This window comes from Rhinolophus sinicus, linkage group LG06 (assembly GCF_036562045.2).
Source record: "Rhinolophus sinicus isolate RSC01 linkage group LG06, ASM3656204v1, whole genome shotgun sequence".
Lineage (NCBI taxonomy): Eukaryota > Metazoa > Chordata > Mammalia > Chiroptera > Rhinolophidae > Rhinolophus > Rhinolophus sinicus.
Window position 1 is genome coordinate 118,916,159 of NC_133756.1, and position 22,647 is coordinate 118,938,805.

At 38.6% G+C, this 22,647-nt stretch overlaps 1 protein-coding gene across 3 annotated transcripts in view; it reads right to left on the reverse strand.

Annotated features, from left to right (window-relative positions):
- Positions 1–22,647, reverse strand: part of POLD3 (DNA polymerase delta 3, accessory subunit) — a 44,857-nt gene that overhangs the window by 17,827 nt on the left and 4,383 nt on the right. Inside the window, exons 3-8 of one of the 3 annotated variants that reach the window (XM_074335773.1) lie at positions 18,323–18,443; positions 15,745–15,847; positions 11,149–11,188; positions 9,799–9,931; positions 5,254–5,518; positions 4,561–4,633 (exon numbers count right to left, since the gene is read on the reverse strand). In XM_074335773.1, the coding sequence (XP_074191874.1) occupies positions 4,561–4,633; positions 5,254–5,518; positions 9,799–9,931; positions 11,149–11,188; positions 15,745–15,846 (613 nt within the window). In that variant the 5' untranslated portion in view covers position 15,847; positions 18,323–18,443. The remainder of the gene's footprint in view (positions 1–4,560; positions 4,634–5,253; positions 5,519–9,798; positions 9,932–11,148; positions 11,189–15,744; positions 15,848–18,322; positions 18,444–22,647) is intronic. The other 2 variants (XM_019744423.2, XM_019744422.2) reach the window with 2 other exon arrangements.

Sequence of the window (22,647 nt, forward strand, 5' to 3'; positions counted from 1 at the left end):
GTCTTATCTGTAAAAATGGGAATAATATTTACAAGATTATCATAAGGGTTAAAAGAGATCAGTATATAAGGTTAAGTGATTTACCCAAGGATAAAAAAGGTAGGAGCCAGGACTTCAACCTAAGTCAGTTTAACTCCCCAAAGTCCTTAACCTTTTCCCTACACCAAGCTGCAAAACACTAAAACCACCACTGTGTAGTGCGGAGAATTAAGAAATGCAAGCAGGATGGGCCTGGCTAGCTGAGAAATTACTGTATTTTGCCGTGTGTAATGTGCACTTTTTTGCCCAAATATGTGAGGGAAAAATAAGGAAGCGCATTATACATGAGCAGTACTAATTCCGTACCTATATGTTTTTAATTCTTTTATTTATTCTTATGAGTTAAAAGTGTAACTCTAGAAATCAATAACAGTATCTGTATGCAAAATAATACCCTGGAATATGATAATAGGTTTTGTTGAACTTACAAGGAACTTGCAATGACGAAGAGTTCTTGGTCTTCTATGAGGCACAAATATCGTAAATTTCTTACCAGTATGCAAAATTTCTTTTACCTTGTATCTGTTCCTGTGTTTTGTAATTATTTGTTACATAAAATGTTTTGTACCACAATATGTTAACAATAAACGCTAAATTTCCTTTATAATACAAAAAACAAGTACCTAAACAAATAAAAAACCAAGTACCTAAGCAAAGAAAAATTTGAATTAAAAAATTAAATTGAAAGATATTTTTCCCCTGAAAGTTTGGGTCAAAAACGTGGCTGTGCATTATACATGGCAAAATATAGTAGAGAAGAAATATATAGAAATTATATGCTATATTCAGTGATAGTTTTTTGGGTTTTTTTTTCAAGAAAAGTCACAAAACTCGTAGAAAGTTGAAAACAGCATGAGGATCTCCAATAAGTAGCTTCGGTTATATGTTGTAAAATAGCATAAACCATCTACAGTATAAAAATAAAAAAGAGGGGCCGGCCTGGTGGCTCAGGCGGTTAGAGCTCCATGCTCCTAACTCCAAAGGCTGCTGATTCGATTCCCACATGAGCCAGTGGGCTCTCAGTCACAAGGTTGCCGGTTTGATCCCTCGACTCCCGCAAGGGATGGTGGGCTGTGCCCCCTGCAACTAGAAACAGCAACTGGACCTGGAGCTGAGCTGCGCCCTCCGCAACTAAGACTGAAAGGACAACAACTTGAAGCTGAACGGCACCCTCCACAGCTAGGATTGAAAGGACAACAACTTGACTTGGAAAAAAGAAAGGCCTGGAAGTATACACTGTTTCCCCAATAAAGTCCTGTTCCCCTTCCCCAATAAAATCTTTAAAAAAAAAACAAAAAACAAAACTGAAATTTAAGAAAAAATAAAATAAAAAAGACTGCTATCTTAATCTTAGAAGCTACACATAGCTTAGCATAATAATGTATAAATCAAGTATATCGTTTGAAAGAACACATGATGGATAAAAATGTAACATGCAATCTGTTTGTGCTTAATTTTTTGAAGACTTAAATGGGAAATCTGAATGGTGGAATCCACCAGCCCTACGGTGGTGGCATTCTCCCTTGCATTTGTACTACTGCTGTTCTCATGTATTAGTACCTCTCAAACTTTCCCTCCAAACTGTACAGGAGAGTAAACATGTGTCTCCACAGGATACAAGGGTCAGTGACCAAAGAACTAATTCTCTGAAGTTACATGTGTATCTTTAAAGTTTATGCAAATTCTGCAGTCTATTACAAAATTTATGTTATTTTGATAGCAATTGTTTTAAAATTATATCATTAGGAGGAAAAACCTCCAAATTTAATGTTTTCTACCTACCTCATGGGTTAAGGAAAAAGGCTATTGCATCAAGCCTATGAATTTCAGAAAACTGATCTAAATATCATGGACCAAACAGATTCAGCATCCAGAGTTTTACTCTCTGTCTTGGTTTCACAGCATTTTGGGAACTCTGATTTATACAGATACACAGCTACAATTGGTCGATTAACTGGTAAAGAGGTAGTTCATTGCAACAATTTCAGGCAACTGTTATGGAAAATTTAATAATTTTCTTGTTATCTGAATGATCAAATTACTTGTATCATCTGACTAATTAAAAGCATCTCATTTTTATATTCAAGAAAATATGAAACCCCTTTTACAAGCAAGGATAACATGACATTAATTTTGTCACCAATGCTTCAATTTTGTAACATAAAAAGCATTAAGGTTTTTGTTATTGATGTGATTCACACACCATAAAATTTACCCTTTTAAAGAGTACAATTCAGTGGTTTTCATTTGTGCAACCATCACCACTATCTAATTTTAGAATATTTTCATCACTCCCAACCCTTGACAACCACTAGTCTATTTTCTGTCTTTATAGATTTGCCTATTCTGAACATTTTGCATAAATGGCATCAAACAATATGTGGCCCTTTGTGTTTGGCCTCTTTTATTTTTCATAATGTTTCAAAGTTCATCCATGTTCTAACATGTATCAGTACTTCATTCTTTTGTATGACTGAATAACATACCATTATATGGATATTCCATTCATCAGATGATGGACCTTTGGGTTGTTTCCACTTTTTAGCTATTATGAATAATGTTGCTATGAACATCTGTGGACAAGTTTTTGTGTAGACATACAGCTTTAATTCACTTGAGTAGATATCTGGGAGTGGAATCACAGGGTACTTCTACATTTAACTTTTCGAAGTATTGCTACACTGTTTTTTTAAAGCGAGCACATCATTTTACATTCCCCACAGAAACGTATGAGAGCTCAACTTCTTCACATCCTTGGCAACATTCCTGTTGTCCAGCATTAAGCTGTAAGTGGTTCAAGTCCCCACAACCAACTCTCTTCATCTAACACTCAAGCTTCATTTTCAGTTGCAATGGTCTTCTCGTGTGTTAAATATAATAAAAATATTCATAATTTAACTCTCAACATTCAGTCTTGAAAAAACATCTGTTAAATCAACTTTGTAAGTCATTCTTTTTATCAAATAAATATTTTTTTATTTTATCCAAGTTTTCCTCCTCCATTGCATTCTATCATAACACCCTTTATTCGCTACCTAACAATTACAATCATTAAGGGAAGGGATCTTATTTGTCTATGTTTTCTCCACTGTAGCACCAGCGCATAATTAGTACCAAGCACACAGTAAGTCAACAAATTTGCTCAACAAATATTTGTTAAATAAAACACATGAATAAGTGAGTGAATATTTCTGTATAGTTTGATTCCCGCCCCCCCGCCCCCCGTCTGAGCCCTCCCACAGCACAGGCGGCATCCGTCATTTGGTATTTTCTATGAGAAGCTGATTTTTTTAAAAAACAATTAGCAAATATTCACATCTCATGTATTTTTAAAATAATAATTTAAAAATGCACTGGTTTTTAGGTTACAAACACATTTAAAAAAAAACACATGCGGACCTCATTGAAGTTGCCAAGAAACCACCCAATCTGATTGGGTACAGTGGAGCAGTATCAGCCACACAGCCAGTGACATTAGCATGACCTATTTTCACAGAAATAGGGAGCCCTTCTTGGTACCTGCAATAACATGATCGTGTTTCCCAATAACCTGCATACTTTCAGAACACAAAAATGTTCTGATAGCTTTTATGGCAAATAAAAAAATATCACTCCAACCCCTCCCCCAACCACCAATTTGACCATCACGGAAAAGCAGAATTCTGACTAATTTTGTGTGCAAAGGCACATACAAAATGTTTCCGTGCAAGATCTCTGTAAAACTGAAGCTCCAAGAAAGTGTGCCATAATTATCCTGTGGCACCAGCACTGCTCCTGGTATTCTGCCACATACCCTCAGGGGCTATTTACTTGATATGAGAAGCATGAAAATATGTGACTATCGGTTCCTTCCATATGAAAGAATTCTTATTTAGAAATTTTTTTTAAATGAAGGAGATTTTGCTTTCTCAAAACATAAGTATTTTTAAATGGCACTACTATCTGGGCCCTTCTAATTCACACTGAGGTCTAATTCATTACTATGAGTCATCTGCAAAACTAACTAAAGAAAGGCAAAAGCTTTGTTCTGGTGGCCCCTTGGGAGACAGGGGTAATGGTCACAGTACGCAAACTGACCCCAGTATCCAAGATATTAACCTCAACACTGCACTGCTTAACCAGGCAGCCTCCCTTTTGCCTTAATCCCCGTTTCTAAGAGCTCTATGAAACACATTTCTCTTTTCAAGGCAGGAGGTAAAATTAGGAATCGTAAACCATGTACTCCAAGAGATCTAAACTGAACCCAGCTCTCCCATAGAATCCACTGTTCCAGTGGGGTTACTTTCATCAATATATTGGTCAGTAGGCTGAAAATTTATGTTAGGATCCAGGCATGCTCCATGGTAGTGTTCTAGATGGGTAAAAACGGGATAAGGTGGCTTTCACCTCAGATATATAAGTTACTATAATAACATTCATGTATTAATAGTCACAGAAATAGGGAGCCCTCCTTGTTCACTGTACCTGCAATAATACAATTAATTAGCATTCATGTATTAAGGAAGGTAAGAACGTACTTACTCATAGCAGCTTTTCCAAAAAAATTGCTCAGCACATTCCCTTTCCCTGGTGCCTTGTTGCCTGCCGACGATGCCTAAAAGAGTGGAAAAGAAAACACACAATTTTTTCCCTAGTGTTCTGGCTGCTCTTCAAGTACCTATCTCAAAAAACCTCTTCCAAAAAATAAATAAATAAATCTCTTCAATAGCAGAGTGCAGTCATGATGGTACAGTCTTTATAGAATCATGCCAAAATGTGTAGGCATTAGACATAAGAAAAAATCTACACCAGACAGCAGCTGGTGTTAACCTCCAGTGCTTAGTTTCTCACAGTGCTTATAAATTATCCAAGAATGTATCTAAACTTTTTGAGTATATTTAAAAACTCCTTAATTTGACAGAATTAAAACAGATCAGAGACAGTATGGTACATGATGGGGAAAAACCTTCAAAACATTACATTTGTAATCACCAGAAGTAGATGTGAATGCTGGTTCTACCACTTAATGGTTTACTGCTTGGTGAGAAACATTATCAAAAGGAAAAGGACTATTTCAGATGAGAATATCAAAAATTAAAGGATACAAACTAAAGTATAAAAATTAGAATTAAGTATCAGACAGACCCTTATTTAATTAAACTATTACCACTGGAACTACTGCTTTTCTAATTACCCATTCTGAGCTGTAAAGGCATATCTTTAAAGAAGATTTACATTTGTTACCTCTTTAGCCTCTGTTTTGGTTTCCTTGTTGGTATCTTGGGTTTTAGAAGCAGCTTTTGAGACAAACATTCCCATAATTCCTTTAGGCTGATGGGAAATCTGTTTGGAGGTAGGTGGCCCATGACCATTGGCGGTCAACTCATTATTGGCTTGTGTCTCACTTGATACCTGAAGATTTGACTGCTCAAACTTTTCCGAAGATGAGGATTCAGCAGGAGCTCTAGGGACTGCAGCTGCACACTGTATGGCACTAAACCTGTGGACAGAAATGTTACATTACATAAATGTCCATATCAAACCTTCTGGTCAAACTCTTGCTTCTTCAAAATAATACTTTCTAAGCCTAATGCTATTAAACGGGGGAATTTTAGAACTAGAACAGAGTTTAGAAATTATTTTGTGCAAAACTCTCATTTAGATAAACAAGAACTGGAGAGAAGTCAGTAACTTGTCCTAGGTTATATATCTAGTTAGTAATGGAACTAGGATTGAAATCAAAACTGGGGTATGAATCTACCATACCATATTGAATACTCTTGCTTTTTTGAAAAAAGCATCCTAATTTAAAACAGCAAGAATACACCAAACAATAAAGGATCAGTAATTTCACCATCCTTGGGACACCAAATGGTTATCCTCTTGTTTTTACAGACTTTCACCTTATAGAACTAGATATGCAATAAATATTGTGAATCAAAATTAAGAACTGTAAATATTAACACATTTCCTGACAACTCTCCTGGTCAGAGTGGATCATGCTTTAAAATATGGAAGAGGCTGAGACCATAGCCACTGGCTCCTATAACCTGTGGTCCTTTATAGTTGTTTAATAATTTCTAATAATACCAACTAACAGCACCAGAAAAGTATGCCCAAAGTCAAGAGAAGAAATTTGGAACTGTTTGCATGGATATTCAGGGGGAACATTCATCTCTTCTTCTCTAGTCATTGTAAGTGTGCCTGTTTTACACAAATCCATAATGTAATGTTCCACATTGTAAGTGGATAACTGATCCAGCCTTCTCAAACAGCTGTACTTGAAGCAAAGTTCCCCAACTTTTCCTAACAAAGAACATTTTATTTTCCCCCGTCTTTTGCTTCTTAGGGATGGGTGAGAGCTCCTTGAAGGTAGGGAAATGCATTATTCATCATTTATATTTCAGGTACACAGTAAAAGACCTGCCATAAGTGTCAGGAAATATATACTGAAGGAATGATTATTTAAGTCACTGAAAGTGAGGCTTCTGTCTTCTCTCCCTTCTTCAGTGTACCACCTCAGCTTGGGGTGGGAGAAGATGGAGGAAAAGAAACTCTGTCGTCAAAGTAATTATCTTAGTGATCAACCAGGCACAACGTCAATATTAGCTGCAAGAATAACTGGCCTAAGAAAACAATTCCTGATAAATCATTTAATTTCAAAAGTAACTTTAGACTGAACAGCTAGAATTTACAGCTCCAAAAATCTTCCACTGATTCATTGTGGTCCACATCAGAAAACCCTAAATTAACACAAATATTTTGTGCATCAGAATTAAGAACAGACGGAAATCATTTCCTTTCACCCACCACTCTTCCTCTCTGGCCTTGCAGTGCTTCCATGTACAAGGAAAAGAGCAATGTTTTATTTCATTGTCAACATCTAAAGTTGGCCCCAAGACAACTCTTTCTCCATTTGGTCTACATTCCACACCTCAGGGTCAGGACCAGGAATTGGCAATGAGGAAGAGACCAAGTTAGGCTGGGAACGTGTCCGAAGAGAGAAGAATCTGCTCAATCCTAAAATTTCAACTTTCTTCCTGTCACAGCACTTCTTAAAACACATGAAACAATGAGTCAGATCTCAGTTGGCCAATAATTCTCAGGACCAAATACAAACTTCTTTATTGGAGATAAATTCTTCACATTTTTACCAAGGATACTTTAAGAATGTAAGTAAAGTTTCATTAAAGTGCTTCCTATTACCACATTTCTACTTGCCATGTTTATTTTAGTGGTCCCTGTGCAAATTTCATTTTGAACTTTTGAGTCACTTATTCTTGTTTGCTTACTTGCGAGATACAACAGAACTGATTTTTTCAGAACTTGACATGCCATGACTAGATTTTAAAATAGACTATTTCTGAAATCTAATAATACAATTTACATAAATGTATCAGGTATTGTTTCCTGTAATCCTTCCCTAAAAGATACCAGACATTATTACTCTTTAGCTATATAATTTATTTAATAAACATTTGTATGCCTATTACACTCAAGGTTTTGAGCTAAAGAAAAAACTAATGTCTATCATTAGTTCACTCAACAATTATTTAGTGAATGCTTATCATCTGCCAGGCACATTCTGAGTACACAGTGATTAATGAAACAGACGCACTCCCTATTCTCATGGAACTTACAGAAACTATGCTGGCCAATTCTATATCTATTGCTCCTCAAGGACTTGGTTCTATCAGTTATCTCATCTCCACCAGTACCTTCAGCCATTTGCTCTTTTCTGGCTCTTTCCTAACAATACAAGTTCAAGGCACTCTCAATTTTAAAAATGTATATATCCTCAGTCTTAGTTCCTCTTTAGCTACCTCCCTCTTTTTTCTCCATTATATAATCATATTTCCTGGAAAGAGTTGTCTGTATTTACTCAGCTGACCAGAATCTGGTCACTCCCTGAAAATGCTCTTTCTAAGGCCATCACTAAATCCAATGGACACTTTTCAGTTCCTAGTTTACTTAGCTCCTCAGCAAGGTTTGATATTCTCAACCAGTCCCTCCTTCTTGAAACTCTTTCCTTAGCTTTTAGAACTCCATGTACTCTTGTAACGTTCCTCTTATCTCTGGCTACTCCCTCTCCGCCCCCCCTTTTTCTGCCTATCCTTCATAAAATGGCTACCACTAAACAGTGCTTATTCTGTGCCAAGCACTGTTCTAGGCACTTTACATACATAACCCATGTAATGCTCTATTCCCTTGTGAGGTTATCACTCCTGCATCTTCATTTCACTGAGGAGGAAACCGAAGCTCAGACAGGTTAACTTGCCCACAGCTGGTAATTACGGTCTAAAGTTTTACCTTCTGTTCTTCTTTCATTCTATACATTCTCTCTGCAGGACTGTATCTACCCAATTAATTCCCTATTTTATCTGATTCCCACATCTCTATCTTTATTCCTGACTCTTTAACCTTTGTATCGCTCCCTCCCTAAGACCATCACCATCACAGATAACTGTCATGTCCACTCTGGATCACAGCAACATTTCTCCTCCACGAGGGCCCGGCCTCCAGATTACTCCCATCTGGATCTGTCTTCACCATCACAGCAAGTCATCTTTCTAAAATGCAATCCTTATCATTTCACCCACCTGCTTAGAAATCTTCAGTCGGTCCCCAGGCCTTGGAATAAAGTCGAAAACCCTTAGCCTAGTGGCCAATGCATGGAAGGTGACTCCTACTGCAGTCTTATGTCTCATCAGATGACTTCCTACCTCTCACTCTACACAAAACGATTGTGGTTCCGTACAAGCACCACGTCTTCTCTCAGCTCTGTCCTATTCTCCCACTTCTCCTTTGACTGGCTACTTCTACTCACCCTTCAAGCTTCGACTTAGGTGTTGCTCCCATCAAGAAGCCTTCTCTGTCTTACTGCCTCACTCCACCCCACCCAAAACTGGGGGACGAGTACCCCCTCAGTACTTCCCACATGATAGCTCCTATTATAACAATGTCACCCTGTACTGTAATTCTCCCCCGCAGGACCATCAGTTCCATAAGCAGGCAGCTGGCCAGAGTCACTTACAGAGTGTGGCATGTTGAAGGTACTCATCAGATCTTTGATAAATGAATTCAAATTACCTTGCTCAGTACCTGCCAAAGTAGTAGGTGCTCAATATGTCTGGGGAACTGACCTGAACCCTCGATACAGCCCCCTAAAGAAGGCATTATTATATCCAATTTCAAGATGAAGAAACCAAATCTCAGAGTTGAAGCAGTTTGTCCAAAGCCATGGGGTATTAAGCAGCAAAGGTATTAAGCACCGACTCAAGCCCGTGACCATTCATTCCCCAAACCCACATGCGTTACAGAGCATCAGCTCCCCGTGCTGCGAAGCATACAGAAGATGAACAAGATCCGACCCTGCCTGTGGAGGATCAACTGCTTTTGGATGAAAGGTAGAGGGATATCAAATTAGGAAAAGTTGTTTGAAGGACAACATTTGAACTGGTTCTTAAAGGATGAGCAGGATTTAGACAAGCAGAGACTGGGGTAAGGGAGTAATGAGGGGGCACAGCAAACATTTCTGGTGGCAGTAACAGGATAAATACATGAGAAATAGATTTATGGGGAGTCCACTGGGGTTTTCAATATGGGTTGTGGCTGCTATTTTTCACCTTATGATGTACTAATAAAACCAGGCATGTGTCTTACTGCAAGATAAATGGGGTTTTACTAGACTTGGCATTCACTCTTAAGAGGCAGCCACTGTGTAAACATCTTACAAAATCAATTCGTAAAGAAGCCCACAAGGAACATTAAGGAGCTCACTTGCTGCAGTTCTGCAAGTTGCTTTTAAGGATGTCATAGTCGGTATTGAACAGAGGCCCACTGTCCTTTAGCATGGCTTTCTGGATGCTGTACACATGGACGCTGGCAGTCACAGCTAGCTTGGACTTCACTGCTACAAGTCAACAGGAAAAGCGGTCTGTTAATACACAAACTTCATAGCATGTGGGGACTTTAACAAGAAACCCTTCTGCATGAAAACCATTTGCAATTTGTGGTGGTCCAAAAAACTCTAAAAGGCTAAAGAGCCACATATACAGTATAACATCAACTCTTCTGTCTCCAGTGGGGACATTATAACAAGGTAGGTGGTGGTGAGTCAGTTCTAAGTACAGCACCTGTGAGGGTATCACTCATCCAGTGGACACTCAGTAAATATTAACGAATGATTGATGATGACTGATTTTTTTTTTTCAGTCAGGGAAGAATCTTACACTCTAGCATATAATTGAGTAATAAGTCATTTTTATCTGAGCAGACTCACTTACGTAGTTCAACTTTAGAAAAAGCAATTCTATGACACAATACTACTAACCAGGTAAGTCAGCAGAGGAAAAACACAAAAGGACATCACAAGAACAAATGTTAGGTTCCATAAAGGAAAGGACTATGCCTAACTTGTTCCAAGTCTCCAATGCCTAGCAGAGCTTGACACAGAATAAATACTCACTATGTGTCGACTAAATGAATAAATCTTGCTTTGCCGACTAGTGTGGAATTCAGAAAGAAAAAAGTGGACATCGCCACCACCCTGAATACCTCAAAGTTAATTTGTAAGAAAACGACTCCACTGGCAGGAGTCTTTATTTATAAAGCATGACAGTGCAGGTTTTGTCTGGAAACATAGGTCCAAGATCACACGGACCCTGTTATACAATTCCTTCAAACTGAGTTTTTAAAAAATAGAACAGCAGCATTAGTCTTGAAACAGGTGGAAAAATTTATACATTATATTAAGTCTTTCTGACTTCAGAAATGCATTCTTTAATTTCCTTCCTAAAAAAAATTGTTATGGAACACAACACAATATTTAGAGACTACTGTCTTTTTACAGTTGCTGAGGTGCTCTATATGGTATTCAGGATAGTTTTTTGCACGTCTGTCATACGAGTTTCGAAATCCTGTGATGAAAGTGCTTTATAATGACCTTAAAAATGGGAAGTTAGACAGATGTATATTTTAACATGCTTCAGAAACTACAAATAAGAGGACTATACAGCTCCTCAGTTAAACAGCTAAATATACTGTATACAGATGTTAGGAGCAGATTTTCTGTTCTACCTATACTGATGGTATAAGAGAAAAAACTTGCTAAACTGCTAAAACACTTACCTTCCAATTTATCTTCTCTCACTACTGCAACCTTGTGGCACTGTGGGGAAATAACACTTCATTAATGTTTAAAGTAGTACGACTTGCAATTTTAAAGTTTCCTTGCCAATAATTCGATTGCACTTGGATATAAAATTAGGAATATTAAGTACCTCTGAAAAGATATCTTACAGTTTAAGAGTCACACTCATTTTTAACTTGCTTACATTCAAACTTCTCAATGAGGTTAAGGAAAGCGATGGAGTACAAATATCAATATCATCACCATCATCCCCACAGCATTTCATATCAGTGAGGAAAAGATGACTTTTTAGTAGGTAACATAATGAGAATTACCGTATAATCATATGGAACCAGGTGAAAATTGGATCTGTCTCTCATACCATACAAAAGAATAAATTCTAAATGGATCTGAGATATAAAGAATGAAACCACATAAGCACTAGAAAATATGTGAATTCTTCTATAAACTGATATAATCTTAGAGTGAGGAAATTTCCTAACTATAATTCAAAATCCAGAAGTAATTGAAATAATCCATAAAAACTGACACCTTTTGGATGACAAAAAAATAAAAATGAAAACTTTACCAAAAGTACAAACACAAATGCTAAAGTGGAAAAAATATCTGCAAGTTATACCACAAAAGGTTAATATATAGCTTCTAAAGTAGAGAAAACAAAGACTAGTACTCCTTTAGGTAAATAGGGAAGAGGTATGAACAAGACAGTTCACGGTAAAAGAAATGCAAATAACCCCAAAACACATGACAATATGTGCTTTGCGGAAACAGGCACTCACATACACTGCTGGCGGGAATGAAAACTGGAGAGGTATTTGGCAATGCCCAATGAAGTACATATACATCCTACTTCTAGGAACGTAACCTTAAAACACACTGGCAAACATACACAAAACACATATACACTGAGCTATGCACTGCAGCACTATTTGTAATAGCCAAAGATTGTAAATAACTCAAATAACTATCAATAAAGAACTACTGAATAAACTAAGGTCTGGCTATTAATGTAGAATCATATGGCTGTAAAAAGGAATGCGGAATATTTCTATAACCTCTATTGACTGATGCTCAGGATCTACTGTTAAGTAAAAAGAGCAAAGTGCAAAATAGGGTATAATGTATAAAAACTTTTATCTAATAAAAGGGGTTAATATAAATATATATTTGCTTATATTAAAAATATACACAACAACAAAAACAGTGGAAGGAGAATGCAAAACCAATAAAGTTATTTGTAAGGAAAAAGAGAGAACCTAAAAATTCAAAGAGGGGGAAAAAACTGAATTTATTAATAACTAGATACTGAATTGGTGGCTTAACCAGAGAGGAGTTATTTCAAGGGTTTCTAAAACACTGGCTGCTTGCACATCCGTAATGGGGTATATCCTACAGACAAAAAGAACTACAAAGAGCCTTAACCTATTTTCAGTAATCATATTGTTAGTAAAAATATTTCTTTTGCTTTTCTAAATCTTGTATGTTTGGCTAAAGCAAATACATATTTATGTTAATATAGGAACCACCAAAATTCCCAACATAATATGAGAAAAGAGTAATATAAAATTAAATAACTTAAAAAAAAATGTAATTGTAGATCTGAACTGGGAATATTAGTATGTTTTCATAATGCATTTTCTCTTAAAAAAACAACACAGGTATTCTTAAAAATGTCACGTGCTGCAAAACTACAATAAAAATTACAGAGCTTATAGAAAAAGAGTATTAGGAACGAATCGCTCAAACCTATGCAACTTTGTAATAAGAGCCCTAAAAATAATAACTGGTACCTTCAGGAGAAAATCTGGACAGCCTAGACAGTTTGGTATGGCTACGTGCTGCCTCAGGATACTGAAAATGCATGAAAACGGCTCAGTGGAAATGCCAGCTTGCTGACGCTAAAGCATCGCACAACAGAGCAGAGCTCAAATTCAGTGGGTTCCTGTTAAAAGGAGGACACAGAATTAAGTTCAGTATCCAAAAACCCAGAGCCTGGCTGAGGGTAAGCCCCTGAGCTTTTCAGCAGTTAAAGGAAAAATATGGCAAGTTGATGAGAGTAAATTCTTTATAGAAAAATACCCGCCAATAAATGTGGAAGGAATGACAGAAGTAGAACACCATTTTGTAACTCCTTGTGAATTAATGATCTAGGCAATAATAAAAATCAATCTCAGCTAAAATCAGATGAAAAGCTAATGGGGAACTTCATAAAGGATGAATCAGGCTGACGTCTGCAAACACAAAATGAGAATCAACCAAATGTTCCCTTTAAATGTTCACATAATTCTTTGGGAGACTCTCTGGGATGAAATTAGAAAGAGGTATTTACTTTCTATGTATTGTTAAACATTTTTTTACAATAATCACAATCATTGGAAAAATAAAAAGCTTTTACAAAAGTTTTAAAAATCAATACAAAGCCTATCATGTATTTTTTTTTCTAGAAACACAACTTAAAAAATGGAAAGAAACAAGAACAAAACCTGAAAGTATGCTTAATAATCTGCCTTTCCGTAGGAGGGCTCCCTTTAAGGAAAACAGCGTGGGTAAACACACCTGGTCAGTCATCCAGGTCCAAAGAGCTGCTCGGTGGCACTGTGTGGAGGGGCGGGCAGTACAGGATCCAAAATCTCCACAATCACTTCCACCATGGCAATCCTACTCTTGCTATATTTTTAATATTAGGATTCTAACTAAGATTTCATTTGAAGGCATTCTGCTGCTTAAAAAACAAAGATGGGCAAAATTTTAATGCCCTCTTAAGTTTAAAAATAAAAGGCCTTTGTGATGACAGATAGGAAGCAATGTGTTAGTGTTTGTTAAATAAAATTAACAACCAAAAAAAGGCCTTCATAAGCAAGCCACAGCATAGCTGTTTTTAACTGACATGGGTTACACATTGTTTTGAAAAACGGTCTCCAAAGAATGCACTGAGGAACACAGTCTGAATGCACTTTCAGGAGTTCATCCAGGAATCCCCTGAACCCCAAAGACCATCCAAAAATTGAAAATTAAGAGCCTCTGTCATATGGCTTAGAATAAAAATCTACAACTTTATCTTAAAACATAAATTCTTAACCTTGGACCCTGCTCCAGAAGATGTGTGAACACTCAAGGGTTTATAAATATGTCGACATATTAATTTTTCTTTCAGATTCTCAAAGGAATCAGTGACCAAAAAAAAAGAAAAGAATAAAACGCACTGCTTTAAAGGAACACAGTGACTCCCAAGTAAAGAATTGCCTATGACTAGACCGAAGGCACTGACCGGAGAGACAGAAGGAAGCTGGTTCACCCTTGGAAACACGTTTGTCAGAGGCACGCTCTGGCAGCATCCATTCAAGAGCCACACAAAGAGCGGATTCTGGGGCCACGTTTACTTCTGAGACTAAATGAATCAGGTCTGCTTAATTTTGTGTTTCAGATGTATGACGTCTGATTCTACACTTGCAAACGTCTTGACTATCACCTGGCTTGCCAAACAGCTTCCCAACAAGAAATTGCTGGTCAAAGAATACTCGTATAAAGGATCTGATGCCCCTGACAACCTTGCTTCTCCTTGTAAATTACTCAATTGTCATTCTAGATTTAAATCTCACATGCTTGGGACTCTGTTGCTATAAAACAAATCTAGTCAGTATTTTGATACATCAAGCTTCTGAACTTCGGAGTCAGGGAAAGTCCAAAGGGCAGAGGAAAACTTCTATTATTAGTGATCGCTGAGGAGCCCTGATCCTCAGCTGAGTTCTGTGGGGCTGCTGGTGGTGGTGCGAGCAAAAGGACCTTCAGACAGGAGGCTTGGGGAGCTGAGAACAGAGGAGGTATGCCCTCCTTTTGGGAGGAAGCCAGAGAGGAAGAATTATCAAAGTGCCCAAGGACCAGTCTGGTGTAGAAGGCACGAGTTATCTCGGCAGAGCTTCGGTGCTCATCGTCATGGGAGTAGCAGGATGGTCCCTTTGCCCCTGGGAGGGCTATGGAAGCAGCTAAGAGAAAGTCAGCAGACCCGAGAAAGCTCTGTGGTCAGAATGATGAAGATGCAGCAGTGACCTGAGTGGAGGGGCGACCACATACCAGACCAGACTCTAAAAAGATGCATGAAAATAAACACGTTCCCAACCCATGCTTCTGCATTAGCTCAGCCCCTGGCCAACACCCTCATCCTTCAGCCTCTTTAAACATAAGCCTACTAAAATGAATGCTCAAATTGAAGTCAATTTCAATTAAAAAAACTAAAATTATTCTTTCTGAACACCTGCGTGTGTGGCTTGACATTTTGAACAGGATGGAAACCAACCCCCATTGTCCCTAATGTACCTTCAAGGGGAATAACAGAAGCAGCCTCCTAATGTCTTATCGCCCAGGAAAACTGCGTAACAAATATAGTCTCTGCATCACAGCCAAGACATTACCAAAACTTCTCAGAGTTTTAGGCTGAGTCTGAAAATCCAAAACAATCATCTTCAGGTAGCTTTTTCAAACTTCCATAATACTAAATCTTGGTTTTTCTCCCCTATCTTGTTATTTAACGTTTATAGTTCAAACATATTTAAGCTCATAAGATTCTGAGAACTTACCGAATATCCATTCTGAATGAGACTGCCAGATACTAAGTAGGTGACATGCAGTTGGGCTCCTGAATTTTCCTTTCGCTTCCTTTCAACATAATCATACAGCATCCTGTCCAAACAAAAGGGACAAGAAAGTCATTAATAAGAGTTTTTACGTCATCAACTCTTAATTTGTGACTTAAAAGTCAGGTATATTAAATCTGCCAGTCCATCAAATTTTCTACAGAATTTTTGCTCAGTTTATGGACAGAGCAAAAAGTTGGGGTCAACTTGTCAAGTTGGCACAATGACCCAGTAAGTAACTGAAATAAATCTAGTAATAGGCCAAGAGGGACTGAACCTGCAATAAAACAGTGACAATGACATATAATGACTAGAACACACAATCAAGAATAAGTTCAGTCACTGTCTAGCTATGCAATACTGGACAAGTGAATTCATTTTTCTAGTCCTCTTAATATCCTGAGGTATAAAAGGGGAGGGCAGTACTAGACCAGTGATTCTTTTAACCTGGGATTCATGTGGCCATCTATAACCCTTCACCCCCAAAATTTTAAGTAAAGTGTATATGTGCTTTTTGGATGGGAGACAGTTCAGGGTTTTCAAGTTTCACAAGAGATCATTACTCCAAAACATTAAGAACCACTAAGTAGATGATCACAAATGTCCAGCTTTGAAATTCCAGTTTTATGGTCACTCAGCTTCAATGTTGTTTCAGAACTGCAGGATGCAACAGCTTATTCACACTGCCCAGTATTCAGAGTATTCATTAATCTGAGATTGCCAAATGCTCCATGTAAAAATAATGTTGCTTTTAATAACATCCCTAAATTCAATTTTTATCCTTGTAAAGTATCAGAAGTTGGCTCCCCTCAATAACTTACAGATTTTGTAACAAAAACAACAACAAAAGAGACATACGTGCCTTTTATTTCAAGAAACATATATTAAGTCTCTATAACATGTCACACTTCTGCCAAGAACAGCTGGAAACTCAAAAATTCCATGGGAAACTCAACCTACACTGTTGACCACTCTTCTTGAAGTATCTGCTCTTAGCTTCATTATCCTGTGCCTTACTGAGTCCCCTGGTACCCCTCGAACTGCCTCCGCTCCATTTCCTGCACAGACTTGACTACCTCCTCCGTTTCCGTAATAGTTGGGGTTTTGCATATGAGAGTGACCAAATATCCAGGTCTGCCTGGATTTGAGGGGAGTTTCCTGAGACATGGACTTTTAGTGCTAAAACCGACAGTTCTGGACAAACCAGGATGGTTGGTCTATTTCATTCATCCCCATGGCTTCACTTATTCCAGACAACATCATCTGCTCAAAGCCAGAAATCTGGGAGTCATTATCCTTCGCTTCTCCGTAGCCAGTGAGTTGCCAAATCTCATCAGTTCTCCCTCCCAAGTAATTCTTGACTCCATGCCCTCCAAATCTCTTAACTGGACTATTTCAATTCCAAGTGTCAGTTCTGCCCCCTCCCCACCAACATTATCCATGAGGCTGCCATAGTAAAGTGTTAAAAATACAAATCAAGTCATTCGGTCAACAAAATTTTACTGAGTAGATACTTTATGTTCTGTGCCTTAGGGATAGAGCAATGAACAAAGCAGTCAAAGTTTCCAACCTTTCAGAGCTTAAATTGTAGAAAAGAGAGACAAACAAATAAGTACGAAGTGTGATCAAAAAATACGGTGAATGCTGCTGCTGAGTGCCATCCAATGGAAAGGCAAGGATTTTCAATACGGGAAGTGGCCTGTTGAACCTTAGTAACAGTGTGTGACAAGTTCCAACTTGTTTGGTGCAGTCAGTCAGATGTGAGCTACGGTTGAGAGAAGGTCTGTTTTAAAGTGCCATAAATCACCCTCCATCATGACAATGCTCCATGTCACACATCGCTTCTGGTACAGCAAATTCTGTCAAATAAAAACATTATGGTGTGTTTTCATCCACCTTAACCACTGGATCTGGCACCGTGCGACTTCCGGATCTTTCCCAAAGTCAAAATCATTCAGGACATTGAGGCAGCCACGATAGCGTAACAAAAGACACTCACAAAAGAGGACTTCCAGAACTTCAGCGAGTGGCAAGAATGATGGGATAAGTGTGTTTGATGTGAGGGGGAATATTTTGAGGGGGATTAATGGCAACGTATCTTTTACTAAAATAAACTGGTTTTTTTATTTAAACATTCACTATATTGTTTGATCACACCATGTAAATATATGTTAGATGGTAGTAAATCTATGGGGGAGTAATGGAGAGTGCCTGAGAAGAAGTTTGCTAATTTATATTAGGTGATTAGGGAAGGTTTCATGAGCAGCGCCCTGTGGGAACTAAGGAAGCCACCTCTGTGGATATCCTGAGGGAAGAATGCTCCAGGCAGAGAGAATGGCAAATGCAAAGTTCCTGCAGCAAGAATGTAGGCAAGGTCCAAGGAACAGAAAGGAGGCAAGTGTGCTGAAGCAGAGTAAGGAAGAAGAGTGGTGGCAGAGAGAGCCGAGCCAAGTGTCAGACATGTAGAACTTGAAGCAAGGAGCTCATTAGAAGGTTTAGAGCAGAAATACCATGATCTCACCTTTCAGAAGGATCCCTGATTGCTGTGTGGAGAATACACTGCCGAGTGTCAAGGGAGGAAGCAGGGAGACCACTTAGGAGGCTACTGCGGTAATCCAGGCTAGAGATGATGGTGGCTCAGACTAGGGGGCAGCAATGGAGGTAGTACATTAGTGGATGAATTCTGGGTGAACTTAAAGGGAGAAACAACAGTATTTGCTGATGGATTGATCGTGGGGTATGAGAGAAAAGGAGTCAAGGATGACTGGACTAAGCAACTCAAAGAATAAAGTTGTCATTCACTGAGATGGGGAAAAGCAGGAGAAGTAAGTGTGGGGCAGAAATCAGGAATTAGCTTTTGGGGCATGTGAAGTCTAAGATACCTACTGGTCATTAAGTGATGTTGAAAAGTAGCTGAATATTCCTGTTCAAAAATGTTCAGTAGCTCCCCACCCCGTAAGGATCAGCTCCAACTCCCTGGCAATGACATGCAAGGCCCTTGTCCTGGCCTGTTCTCTCTTACCATTCAGCCACACGCACACTGTTTTCAGCTGCATGAAACACTCTGCAGTTTCCCTTGCTCCTTTATATGTCATGTCCCTCCTCCTGCGTGGAATACTCTTCTCAGCCTCATCCACCTAATTCCTCATCAAGACAGCACCTCAGTTCTGGGCTCCTTTGGGAAGCCTTCCCTAACACCACAGGCCCGCAGGGTACCCCTGCCTCTAATCTCTAATAGAGCCTATACCACATCTGTTATTATAGCACTTACCACACTGTATTCTAACTAGTTTATGTATCTGCCATCCCCCCTAAACTATAAGCTCCTGGAGGACAAAAATGTGCCCTATTTAGCATTGTTGTTAATTCCTCTATATCTTGTTCTCTTTAGTGTTTCCTTCCATGCAGCAATTATGTTAGGAAAGACAGGGTAACAGCAATTCATGAACATTTTGGTTTATTCATGCTAGTTAGGATCATGCTACTAGAAGAAATGATAGGCAGGTACCATGCCCAAGATGCTCTCAAGCTTGCTGGCTAATTCATTATCTACAACTCATAGTCTTGCCTATATCATCACAGATGTCCTCTATGTACTTGTCTCCCCAAATCAACCCCAGTTCTTTTATATTAACAGGAATGTCAAAACTACACAAACTCTTTCTGGAAAAAAAACAAACAATTTCTGCATACCTTTAGACTCTCTAAGACATGTTTATCTAATTTGATCACACCATTTTATTTTACAAACAAAATATGCAAAACATTTTTAGTATATGTGCTGCTGAAGCGAGCACAAGCAAAACATTTTTAAATATGAGTGATTAACATGAGTTCTTTTTTCTTTTTTTAAATTTTTTATTTATTTTAAGTGTGTTTTTCCAAGACCCATCATCTCCAAGTCAAGTAGTTGTTTCAATCTAGTTGTGGAGGGCGCAGCTCACAGTGGCCCATGTGGGGCTCGAACTGGCAACCTCGTTGTTAAGAGCATTGCGCTCTAACCAACTGAGCTAACCGGCCACCCCCATATGTGAATTCTTACAAGATGCACTTCCTATAGACATGATTAATGATACCATCTCATCTTAATTCACTAATTTTCCTTCCTCATCAGTTCCACCTATAATTTTCCCCAAAACGAATACAGTGTTTATTGTACACTGCCCTCTCAACCCAATTTAATTCCTCCACAGCATTTTTAAAACCTCAAATTATCTTGTATAAATCAGTGATGAGAAGGACCTTGTCTGTCAGGTTTGCTGTTTTACGACAGCGCCGAAAATAATGCTAAAAATCTAGTAAGAACTGAAGAAAAATACGTTTTTAATGAATCCAAGCAAATCACTAACAATCATGCCCAGTCACCGCCCTCAGTGCCAACACTGATACTTCAAATGCTTCCACTATCGGTAAAATAGGGACAGGTGACAGGACACTCCAGTCTCAATTTTCTCATCTGTTAAGAGAGGTTAATAACATCCATTGCACTGGATTGTTATAAAGATTATGTGGGATAAATCTTTGTGAAAATATGTACCACGGCCGGCCCAGTGGCTCAGGCAGTTGGAGCTCCATGCTCCTAACTCCGAAGGCAGCCGGTTCGATTCCCACATGGGCCAGTGGGCTCTCAACCACACAGTTGCCAGTTCAATTCCTCGAGTCCCTCAAGGGATGGTGGGCAGTGCCCCCTGCAACTAGCAACGACAACTGGACCGGGAGCTGAGCTGCGCCCTCCACAACTAAGATTGAAAGGACAACAACTTGACTTGGAAAAAAGTCCTGGAAGTACACACTGTTCCCCAATAAAGTCCTGTGCCCCTTCCCCAATAAAATCTTTAAAAAAAAAGAAAAAGAAAAAGAAAATATGTACCACAGTGCTTAGTATTCATTCAGCAAACATTTATTGTCACCTCATATGAGCCAGGCACTGAAGAAGCAATGACTGTGGAATACCGTATTTTCCAAAAGAGGCTACAACAAGCATCTCCTATCCCACATACTCTTCTACAGACACCCAGAGAGAGGCGGACTCCATCACCTCCCCTTGAAGCTGAGAGAGCTAGTGATTCATTTTAATCAAAAGAATAAAGCAGATATGATATTGCTCGACTTCTGAGGCAACCAGCTTCTGCCTTGTGCTGGAGAACGAGCATTTGGAGTCCTGAGCTGCTGTGTAAGAAGTCCAACTACCCAGAGACACCATGCTCTGATGAGAACCCAGACCAGACAGAAAGACCATACGCAATGTCTGGTCAACAGCCTCAGCCCAAGTCCCCCTGGCCAGCACCGACTGCCAGACGTGTGCTCAAAGAAGCCTACCGATGACAGAGGGCTCCGGCGGCTGAGACTTCCCAGCCGAGAAACCAGACATCATGGAGCAGAGACAAGTTCTTTTCACTGTGCCCTGCCCAAATTCCAGACCAAAAAATCTATGAGCATAATAAAACAGTTGTTTCAAGCCACTAAATTTTGAAGTAATTTGTTACATAGCAATAGTAACTGGAACAGGGATGAACTTAAATGTGTTCCCTCCATTCAGGAGATTATATTCTGGGGGGCGGGCATACAATAAGCAAGAAAATGTCAGACAGTAATAGGAATTATGAAAGGCTGGATCAACTAGATAGCCATATGCAAAGGAAAGAAGTCGTACTGTTTCCCCACAGCATCTACAAAATGATTCCTAGAAAAAATAGTGACTACACATTTTAGTGCTTCGTTTAAAATTAGCTTGAGCCAATACCTAATTTGAAAATTATAGTGTATTCTTATTGTGAGGCCTGAGGCATTTTTTAATGTTAACAGCACTTGACTCATAGAAACCTTAAATATAGTGATAATTATTGGTGTAGGAACTAAAACTACAAAACTTTTAGAAGAAGAAAACACACAAGTAAGTCTTCATGACCTTGGCTGGGTTAGGTGAAGCCATCTTAGATACTATATAAAACATACAATCAACAAAAGAAAAAAAATAAATTGGACTTCACCAACAATAAAAACTTTTGTGCTTCAAAGGACACCATCAATAGCCCACAGAACGGGAGAAAATTTTTGCAAAAAGACAAACAACTGAATGAAAAAATGAGCAAAGGATCATAAAAAACATTTCTCCAAAGATACACAAATGTTTAAAAAGCACATGAAAAGATGATCAAATTCATTAGTCATTAGGGAAATGCAAATCAAAACCATAATGATACCACTTCACACCCATTAGGATGGCTAAAATAAAAAAGACAGATAATCAAGGGATGAAAAGAATATGGAGAAATTGGAACCCTCATACATTGCTGGAGGGATTGTAAAATAGCGTAGCCACTTTAAAAATAGTTCATCAGTTCCTCCAAATGCTAAATACAGATTTATCATTAGACCCAAAAACTCCAGTCCTACGCATATACCCGAAAGAACTGAAAACACATGTATGCACAAAAACTTGTACTCAATTGTTCATAGTAGCACCATTTATAACACCCAATGTGGAAACAACCTAAATGTTCATCAACTGATGAATGGATAAACAAAATGTGGTATGTCCATGTTCGGGGTTGAATTGTTTCTCCCTTCCCCCTCAAAAAACGGTATGTTAAAGTCCTAACTGCCAGTACCTCAGAATGTGACCTTATTGGGAAATGGCATCACTGTGGATGAGGTCATGTTGGAGGTGGTGGGCTCCTAATCTAGAATGACTGCTATCCTTAGAAAACATCCATGTGAAGACACAGACACAGGGAGAATGCCATGAGACAACAAAGGCAGAGACCGGGGGTTATGCAGCTATGAGCCAAGGAATGCCAAAGATTGCCAGTAAACCACCAATAGCTAGGAAGAGGCAAGGAAGGA